Raw genomic sequence first — 10,594 nt, 5'->3', positions numbered from 1 at the left:
CAGTATTTTTAATTTTGGTCATCCTGATGGGTGTGTAATAGTATCTCATTATGTTTTAATTTGTATTTCTCTGATGACTAATGACATTGAGCACATTTTCATGTGCTTATTGACCATTTGTACATCTTTTTTTTTGGTGAAGGGACTATTCAAACCTTTTACTCATTTTAAAATTGAGTTATTTGTCTTACTGAGTTTTTAAAATACCTTATAAAACTTGGGTTGTTTGTGAAGGCTATAACCTTGAATAATAGCTGTTTGAGTTCATTTCCAGTCTGACTACGTATGTGAGAGTGAAATAAAGCATAGCTGAGACAAGCTCAATGCTTGATCACTATTGTTTATTGTTAATTTCAATGCAATCCAGTTATTTGAAACAAATATGTTACAGTCAAACCAAGGAACTATACAGCAATGACAGTCTTCCTTTTCGTCTAGGTATAAAGCATATTTTCCTATGTGGAAAGGCCAATGAACTATAAAAATATGTTGGAGCCATTGTATTTCTATGCTGTTTCTCTTCCAGAGGCTTTTTTTTTTTTTTTTTTAACTTGGAGCAAATTCTTAAGAGTAGGGGAAAATATCTTTCTTGTTAAACCAAGTCAGAACCCTCATTTGGATCTTTTAATCCTGAACTGTTTCATCCCTGCTGTTTAAAAAATAATTCTCACTGGCTTGGGAGAAAGAAGCAGCTGGTGTCACTTTTTAATGCCTCTGTAACTTACTGATTAAAGATGCACCCATGAATAAGGGCTTGGTGGTTTTGATAAACTAAGAAACAACCAACATTACATCTTTGCTTTTAGGATCTTCTTTCTGCCACCATCCTGTGTGGGGCACACCAAAAATTATGGTCCACATTGCTGTAAGAGAAACTTTGGCTCCAGAACTGGTATTTACAATTTTTTGCTTTTTAGAGATGTAGGCTTCAGTTGACATAAATAATGAATAATGAGCTCCAAAAACAAGAACAGCAACAACAACAACAAAACACCTCAACTAAATCCCAAGCTCCATAAAAACTTTGCACTATTTTTCCAAGTTTAGGCCCACACACTGTTTAACTCAATACTTCCTAACAAAGTAGCCCATATACCCTACATGCTTTGGGAGGAACCCAATAACAAGGAATAGAAAGAGTACAGTTATATGTTTAGAAAGAAAACCCCAAATACATCCACTTTTAGAAAGAAGCTTTATAGTAAAATGCTTGTCTGTTGTATTTCTTATTTTTTAAATTGTTACTTGAGTTAATTTCACTTCTGTTTATTATTCATCGCTATAATTAACATCTCTGCTATTGGATATACTTCTGGAGTGGAGTGCTGCTACAGAAACTGTGGGAACTTGAGCTGATGCTTCCAGCTTCATAGTTATCTTCTCTCTGATTATTATAGCCATCTTGTTTATTATCCTCCTTGCATATTAACAATATATTGGTAGTGTTGGAACTAGACTATCCACAGGAGGATATAAATTTTCAAAAACTGTGACTTGAGGAGCTTTCTATGTGTCTTTGTCCATGAATACTCTCATATCTATCAGACTATCTTCTACTTCTTTCTTTTTGGTTGTGCCCTGACCATTACTGGCTATTTCTTAGTGATTGATTGGATGTTGAGCCAATGGGTTTACTGTACTCATCATGAATTTCACTTGAAATTGACCCACATCTCCCTTGTAATTCATGTTGCTCATAACTAGAACACCAACCAGACCCTGAACTACATTGTTGAGGGCAAGATGAGTGACATGAGCCAGATCCATATTGTTCATAGCTAGAACACTGACCAGGTCCAGAACCACATTGCCCAGAGCTAGATGAGTGACATGAGCCAGACCCATATTGTTCAGTGCCAGACCCGTATTGTTCAGTGCCAGAATACTGACCAGATCCAGAACCACATTGCCCAGAGTTAGATGAGTAACATGAGCCAGACCCATATTGTTCAGTGCCAGAATACTGACCAGATCCAGAACCACATTGCCCAGGACTAGATGAGTGATATGAGCCAGACCCATATTGTTCAGTGCCAGAATACTGACCAGATCCAGAACCACATTGCCCAGGACTAGATGAGTGATATGAGCCAGATCCATATTGTTCGGTGCGAGAGTACTGACCAGATCCAGAACCACATTGCCCAGAGCTAGATGAGTAGCATGAGCCAGACCCATATTGTTCGGCATTAGAACACTGTCCTGAGCCAGACTCATGTTGACTTTGACGAGAGGCAGATCTGTGTTGGCCATAGCTAGAAGGCTGGCTCCATCCAGACCCATATTTGCCCTGGCTAGAAGATTGACCTGATCCAGACCTGTGCTGACCATAGCTAGAAGACTGACCTGATCCAGATGTATGCTGACCATAGTTTGATGACTTCCCTGAAGCAGAACCATGTGGTTCATAGCTAGAGGACTGACCATATCTAGATTCAGGCTGTCCAGAACTTGATGACTGACCTAATCCAGATTGATGCTCAAAGCCAGAGGACTCTCTGGACCTAGACTGTTGTTGCCCAAAGCCAGAAGACTGACCCGAGCCCGATCTGTGTTGTCCATAGCCAGAGGATTGACCCGTTTCAGACCCATGTTGCCCAAAGCCAGAAGACTGGCCCGAGCCCGATCTGTGTTGTCCATAGCCAGAGGATTGACCTGTTTCAGACCCATGTTGCCCAAAGCCAGAAGACTGACCCGAGCCAAATCTGTGCTGTCCATAGCCAGAGGATTGACTTGTTTCAGACCCATGTTGCCCAAAGCCAGAAGACTGGCCCGAGCCCGATCTGTGTTGTCCATAGCCAGAGGATTGACCTGTTTCAGACCCATGTTGCCCAAAGCCAGAAGACTGACCTGAGCTCGAACTGTGTCGTCCATAGCTAGAGGATTGACCCGTTTCAGACTCATGTTGCCCAAAGCCAGAAGACTGACCTGAGCTCGATCTGTGTCGTCCATAGCCAGAGGATTGACCTGTTTCAGACCCATGTTGCCCAAAGCCAGAAGACTGACCTGAGCCCGATCTGTGTTGTCCATAGCCAGAGGACCGACCCGTTTCAGACCCATGTTGCCCAAAGCCAGAAGACTGACCTGAGCCAAATCTGTGTCGTCCATAGCCAGAGGACTGACCCGTTTCAGACCCATGCTGCCCAAAGCCAGAAGACTGACCCGAGCCAGATCTGTGTTGTCCATAGCCAGAGGACTGACCCGTTTCAGACCCATGTTGCCCAAAGCCAGAAGACTGACCCGAGCCAAATCTGTGCTGTCCATAGCCAGAGGACTGACCCGTTTCAGACCCATGTTGCCCAAAGCCAGAAGACTGACCCGAGCCCGATCTGTGTTGTTCATAGCCAGAGGATTGACCCGTTTCAGACCCATGTTGCCCAAAGCCAGAAGACTGACCCGAGCCAGATCTGTGTTGTTCATAGCCAGAGGATTGACCTGTTTCAGACCCATGTTGCCCAAAGCCAGAAGACTGACCCGAGCCAAATCTGTGTTGTCCATAGCCAGAGGATTGACCTGTTTCAGACCCATGTTGCCCAAAGCCAGAAGACTGACCCGAGCCAAATCTGTGTTGTTCATAGCCAGAGGATTGACCTGTTTCAGACCCATGTTGCCCAAAGCCAGAAGACTGACCTGAGCCCGATCTGTGTTGTTCATAGCCAGAGGACTGACCCGTTTCAGACCCATGTTGCCTAAAGCCAGAAGACTGACCCGAGCCCGATCTGTGTCGTCCATAGCCAGAGGACTGACCCGTTTCAGACCCATGTTGCCCAAAGCCAGAAGACTGACCCGAGCCCGATCTGTATCGTCCATAGCCAGAGGACTGACCCGTTTCAGACCCATGCTGCCCAAAGCCAGAAGACTGACCTGAGCCCGATCTGTGTTGTCCATAGCCAGAGGATTGACTGGATCCAAGCCTATGTTGGCTATGACTAGAAGACTGACTTGAGCTAGACCTATATCGGCCCTGGCCAGAGGCTTGACCTGATTCAAACCCATGTTGCTCATAGCTAGAAGACTGTCCTAGTCCTGACCCACACTGGCCATAGCTAGAATACTGACCTGAGCCAGACCCTTGTTGGCTATGACTAGACGACTGACTAGAGCCAGACCCATGTTGACCATAGCTGGGAGACTGACCACAGCTAGTTCCATGGTGCCCAAAATTTGATGATTGTCTTGAAGGAGAACTATGTTGTCCATAACTAGAGGATTGACCTATGTCAGACCCATTTTGCCCAAAGCCAGAAGACTGACCTGAGCCAAATCTGTGTTGTCGATAGCCAGAAGATTGACCCGTTTCAGACCCATGTTGCCCAAAGCCAGAAGACTGACCAGAGCCAAATCTGTGTTGTCCATAGCCAGAGGATTGACCGGATCCAAGCCTATGTTGGCTATGACTAGAAGACTGACTTAAGCTAGACCTATATCGGCCCTGGCCAGAGGCTTGACCTGATTCAAACCCATGTTGCTCATAACTAGAAGACTGTCCTAGTCCTGACCCACACTGGCCATAGCTAGAATACTGACCTGAGCCAGACCCTTGTTGGCTATGACTAGACGACTGACTAGAGCCAGACCCATGTTGACTATAGCTGGGAGACTGACCACACCTAGTTCCATGGTGCCCAAAATTTGATGATTGTCTTGAAGGAGAACTATGTTGTCCATAACTAGAGGATTGACCTATGCCAGACCCATTTTGCCCAAATCCAGAAGACTGACCTGAGCTAGAGCTGTGTTGGCCATATCTAGAAGACTGGCCTGATCCAGATCTTTGTTGTCCAAAGCCAGAGGATTGACCTGAAGTAGAACCATGTGTTTCATAGCTACAAGAGCTACCATATCTAGATTCATCTTGTCCATAGCTTGATGGATGACCTAAGCCAGATTCATGCTCTCCAAAGCCAGAAGACTCTCTTGAAGTAGAATCATGTTGTCCAAAGCCAGAATATTGACCTGATCCAGATCCATATTGATCAGATCTTGAAGAACGACCTGAGCCTGAACCATATTTTCCATAGCTGGAAGTCTGTCCTGATGTAGACCCATGTTGACCAAAGCCAGAAGACTGACCAAACCCAGATCCATGTTGTTCATGGTTTGGTGACTCACCTAAACGGGATTCTGAACTAGACTCATGGTATCTTTGATTAGACGATTGATTAGAGCCAGATCCATATTTTCCATAATTAGAGGATTGTCCTGACACAGAGCCATGCTTTTTTCTTTCATAGCTCTCAGACTGAGTACTTGAGTTGGATCCATGTCTTCTTTGAATAGATTGGCGTGAGCTTGACCCATGTCTTCCATAACTGGATGTCTCACCCGAACTAGAACAATATTCTTGTCCTTCACAGTTTCTTGATTGAGGTCCTGTGTTTGATTCATGCCATCTCCGTTGAGAGGCCTGACCTGAGCTAGACTCATGACCACAACCAGTGGGCTTATTTGAATTTGACCAGTGGTCTTGTCCTCCACAACTCCCTGAGCTGAATCCATGATACTGGCTTGATTTCTTCTTATGTTGTCCATTTCCTAAAGATTCATTTGATTCAGATCTTTTTGTATAGTTACTTGAATGAGTATTACCAACTTCTTCACTCCTAGACCTTTTTTGCTGATGAGAGCCATACTTATTTTTCTTGCTATCCAAGTGGCCTGAACCTGACTGTCTCCGTCCTTCCCCAGAACTTTGCCTGTGCCCCAAACTAGAGAAACCTCCTTGCCCCTTTCTTCTGGAGCTGGATTGAGGCCTGTGTTTAATGCTTTCTCTGGAGCCCCTGGAATGGGAATCATTCTCTCCTTCATTGCAACTTGAATGGTTGGAAGATGATTCTTGTCTGTTGTTCTTTTCTGTTTCACTTTGTTCCTCTTGGTGCTGGTGACTGTGATGCTTTGACCCTGAAGCTTGGCAGTAATCTTTGCCGATAATTTTATTACAAGCCTGAGCCAGTTTGAATATCATCAGAAGATACTCAGTAAAATCTACTTTCTTGTTATGGTCTTGATCTAGACTTTGCATGATGATATCTACAGTGTCTGGATCATCTGGATTCTGTATAGGAACAAGGTACAAAGGGGAGCTCTGTCAGTACGGACCGCACACCCAGCTAATAAGACTGTAGAAATGTGAATGCTTGGCTTACATAGGTGGAGCTCAACCACTTAAACCTTTAAGCTGGACTGTCCTATCTTGAGCACAAAGAGAGAAGGGAATATGAATGAATGATGCAGCGAGAAATAGCTTGAAGAGTATGAAACTTGAATATTATTTTTTGTATGGAATGGGTCAAATATGAATGATTAGCTAATTTATTAATAATAATTTTGGATACCTATATTAATATGACTTTAAAAACTTCCAGGTTAATTAGCTCATTAATCCATTCACTCATTCAACAAAGATTTACTGTGTACCTACTCTCTGTCTAGTATTGAGCAGTGAACAAGTTTGGTTCTTGACAAAATGGATCTTAAAGTTTAGTGGGCCAGACATACAAACTTAAAATTACAATTTATTGTGATAATGTTTCTATTAGAGCACAACAGAAGGGAGCCACTGGGGGTTCAAGGAAGGTTAATGAGAGGAAGTAATGTCTTTCGAAGGATGGGTTGGAATTAGCTAAATGAAAGGGTAGGAAGAGAGAGAGAAGGGGCTAAAGATTTTTCCAGACAGAGAGCACAATATGAACAAGGAGCTGGCGGTGACAGAAGACATAGCTTATAGACAAGGAACTGAAAGAAATTCAGGGTTGCTAAATTTAGAGTCTCAGCAGTCAAGAGATGTGGCCAGAGAGAGAGAGAGAGAGAGAGAAAGAGATGGAGCAATACGTGCATTTAAAATCACATTAAGTGACTTTGGACTTTATTTTTAAGAGCTGGAAGCTGTTGAAGGATTTTGGACTGAGTGTGAAATGATTAGATTTGTATTTAATGCTGAGATGGGAAGTAAGAAGTGGCTTGAATCTGAGTTTAGCAATAGTGATGGGGAGAAATGAGCTGTTTTGAGAGACTATTGATGAATTTGATAGAGGTTGAAGGGTGGAGGAACATTCAGAGAGGAAGTGAAGAATGGCATGAGATTGCTGCTTTGGGAAAATAGAAGGAGAGTTTAGAGGGGAAGATGATAAGTTTTGTATCTGACACACCAAATTTAAAACATTTATTGGAATCCAAATAAAAATATTTAGTGGGCAGATGGATTTAATGAATTGACGTGATCTTGATAGAGCTAGAGATAAGGTCCCGGATATTTATTTCCAGGGCTGACATTTTAAGGTGGTGGTCATCCTCTTTCATGATTTAGAAGTAAGATGGTACTTTCTGAACTCAGAGGCTTTATAGTGCCAGAATCTCAGAAATGGGCAGTGGTCAGAGTATTTTGGGCTGAAGAAAGACAAAAAAATGGAAGAAGATGCATTTTACCTACTTTTCAGTTTTTCTGAGGACCATCTCAATTGCTGTTCCAGAAGAATTACTCACATAGGACATTTTTAAATTTGTGGATATGTCTTTTTTTTAGGATCAGTTCCCTTGCTCATGTTGTGGAATCCATTACATATCAACTTCTGACCTTATTTCAAGCTTTTACCAAGCCCTGTTACTAAGTAGGGAGAGTCCTCTAGGGGTTTGACATATGTGACAAAATATAGAAAGAGAGGAGAAGGGAATCACAGTTGTTTTCAATCCTGATATGGAGTTCTTACCTTCATAATTTGATGAAATTCATTTTCCAAAAGTTCTTTAAGTTCTTCCATGTTCAACATGTCACACTCCTCATCCTGGCTAGCATATTGGTAGAAAACTTCGATGGCAGTGACAATGCTTTGTAGGAGTTTAGGCATCTTTTTGTAGATTTAATTAACCTAAAGGGAAAAAAAAAGGAGAGACCCACCTTTTATTGTTTCTTTTTCTTGCTTAAATACATAAATAGTTTCAATCATTTGTGATAATTGTTGAGAATTAATGAGGTATGATTAATTCTATTGTAATCAAGAGCCATTTCAAAGTTGTTGAAAGACTTGTTTAAATGATGTAGCAAGAAAGTGATGAAATTAGGAACAGACTCTATATCTGATATTTCAATTCCTGAACGAATTAGAAGCAATGACTTTATTTTTTGTCTCTTTTTTCTGTGCTTTGTTCTGGAGCTGTAGAAATCCAGAGTATGCCAGTCCACCCATTTCCTCAGTTCCCTTCTAGATTTCAACCATCACACTAGGGAGGGACAAGTCTGTTATCTACATGCACACCTGACTCCAACTAAGGGGTACCAGTGTCTAAACTAGACCCTCAAAACTTCTAGTCCAGAAAAAGTAGACAAAGTGAGTAAAGCCAACAACAGGTCTAGCTGCTACGGAGCTGGGCCAACCTGTATCAAGCTCAGCTTCTGTTTTCATTCTTAAGCAGGGACTGACCCTCAGGCTTTACTGATTATATCACAGAGAGAAAAAGCTCAGTTACAAAGGAGGTAACCTGCCTACTGGATAATTTGAGCCCATGATTTTTAAAGCAATGACCCCAAAGAAAGGAGGTACTATTAATCCCAATTATCTCTTCATTTTTCTTCACAATAAAGTTAAACTTATTCTGAAGTTCTCCAAAGTATATTAAAAAGAAGCCTGGTATCTAGTGCCTTCGCCTTAGAGGAGTGGTCCCCAATCTTTTTTGGGCCACTGACCAGTTTAATGTCAGAAAATATTTTCACTGACTGGCCTTTAGGGAGGGACAGATAAATGTATCACGTGATCGAGACAAGCATCAAGAGTGAGTCTTAGACAGATGTAACAGAGGGAATCTGGTCATTTTTTAAAAAGAAAACATTGTTCAGACTTAAATAAAAAGTAAAACGAAAATAATGTAAGTTATTTATTCTTTCTCTGTGGACCAGTACCAAATGGCCCACGGACTGGTACCGGTCTGCAGCCCGGGGGTTGGGGACCACTGCCTTAGTGCACATCCCAGATTCTCATAATTCATAGCTCTAAGGACTCCTGCTCACTTACCTAGTTCACCAGAGGAACGAGTAGGATGGAGAGTGAGGTAGCTTACAGGGTGTTGCTTGATGGGGATAGTGGCCTTTTTATAGAGAGACTGATGGTCCATCCTAGGGAGGAGCTGCCCTCTTTGAGATGTCCTAATTCAGTCCTAAATAAGCCCAGCTCCACCTCTGTCTCCACCTCCCAGTGTTGATCTTCTTACTTCCTCACATGTTTCCTTGGGGTTGCATTAGCAGTTTCCAAATCTGGGTGAGTATCAGCTGTACCTGTGAGAGTCTTGAGATGCTGTGGAAAGACCTCTTGTGTATTCAACGAAGTATCTGGCATAATGCATTGATAACAAATTATGTGGATTTTAACTGAAGTTGAGTGGAGTGTGTGCAGGGACAGCAGGGAACAAACGTCAAAGAGTTGTGGAATCTGATTTTTAAAAGGAAGCTTAAAGATAACTTAATCAAAGTGTTTTGGGTTTTTTTTAAGCTAAATTTTCTTATGCAGGATTCCAGCCAAGATGTCACCTGTGAAATGTATAATGGCTGCAGAGGCCCTCTTGTCTACTTACCTAACTCTGTTTACCAGACTTTATGGCCATTTGTCAATGTAGCTTTTCAACCACTATATAACCGTAGGAAGAGGTTCATGCTCTTTAGCGTAGTATCCAAGGTTCCTCACGATCTGGGCTGTGGCTTCTCTCCAGCCTCATCTTCTCTCTCTCTCTTCCACTTAATGCTCTACCAGTGATGAAGTACTTACATTTCTTGAAAGTACCATACTATTTCATGTTTTTTTCTTGGAATCTCTTTTCTCATTATCTGCCTAGTGAATGCCTATTTATAATTCAGAACCCACATTAGCTACCCTGTAGAAAATCTATCTTGAATTACTGGAGAATTAGAATTGTGTATCTTATTTTTTTTTAAATTATTTATTTATTTATTCAATTTAGAAGAGAGAGAAAGAGAGAGAGAGAGAAGGGAGAGGAGCAGGATGCTTCAACTCCCATATGTGTCTTGACCAGGCAAGCCCAGGGTTTTGAGAATTGTGTACCTTATTAATAATTCTATTGTAATGTCAATCATATTATAATCTCACATCTCACTATGAATTTAATATAAAAATTGGAAAATATAGATGAGCAAAGAAAAAAAAGTGAAAACAGCTATAATCCTACTACCCAGAAATAGCTACTATTAATTATTTGGTTTATGTCCTTACACATTTGGCAATGTGCTCATATCATTTCTGGACTATGAGCTTGAAAATAGGGAATGGGCATCATTAATCCAGATGTCATTTGGAGACTCAGCAAATTGTTGGCATATAAAGATCCCCAATAAATGTTTGTTCAGTTAAATTGAACTGAATGAGGGGCAAGGGTCATGACTACAGTGCTCTTCATAGACCAATTTTTATTTTTTCACAGTAGGACGAAGGTCTGCCCTTTCTCTTGCCATTGTCAGCTCAGAGGACATGATTTCATCTGGATAGAGACTGATTCTTAGCACTGGAATCCACAAATGCCTTTCTATTTATCTCTGAGGTTCTTGCTCTGCACTTCATCCATTGTGAACATATAGCACAAATTTCACTGAAGC

At 41.7% G+C, this 10,594-nt stretch overlaps 1 protein-coding gene across 1 annotated transcript; it reads right to left on the bottom strand.

Annotated features, from left to right (window-relative positions):
* Positions 1-558: 558 nt before the first annotated feature.
* On the bottom strand, positions 559-9,051 carry LOC136326327 (filaggrin-2-like). Its single transcript, XM_066262105.1, has 3 exons — positions 9,006-9,051; positions 7,707-7,865; positions 559-6,055 (listed from the first exon to the last, which is right to left on the bottom strand). Exons 2-3 carry the CDS (start codon positions 7,842-7,844, stop codon positions 1,586-1,588), a joined length of 4,608 nt encoding a protein of 1,535 aa, XP_066118202.1. The 5' UTR covers positions 7,845-7,865; positions 9,006-9,051; the 3' UTR covers positions 559-1,585.
* Between the last annotated feature and the right edge of the window lie 1,543 nt (positions 9,052-10,594).

The sequence above is a fragment of the Saccopteryx bilineata genome, chromosome 2, assembly GCF_036850765.1.
Source record: "Saccopteryx bilineata isolate mSacBil1 chromosome 2, mSacBil1_pri_phased_curated, whole genome shotgun sequence".
Classification (NCBI taxonomy): Eukaryota; Metazoa; Chordata; class Mammalia; order Chiroptera; family Emballonuridae; genus Saccopteryx; species Saccopteryx bilineata.
Note: the sequence above shows the minus strand (reverse complement) of the source record. Positions and strands in the feature narration are given on the sequence as shown.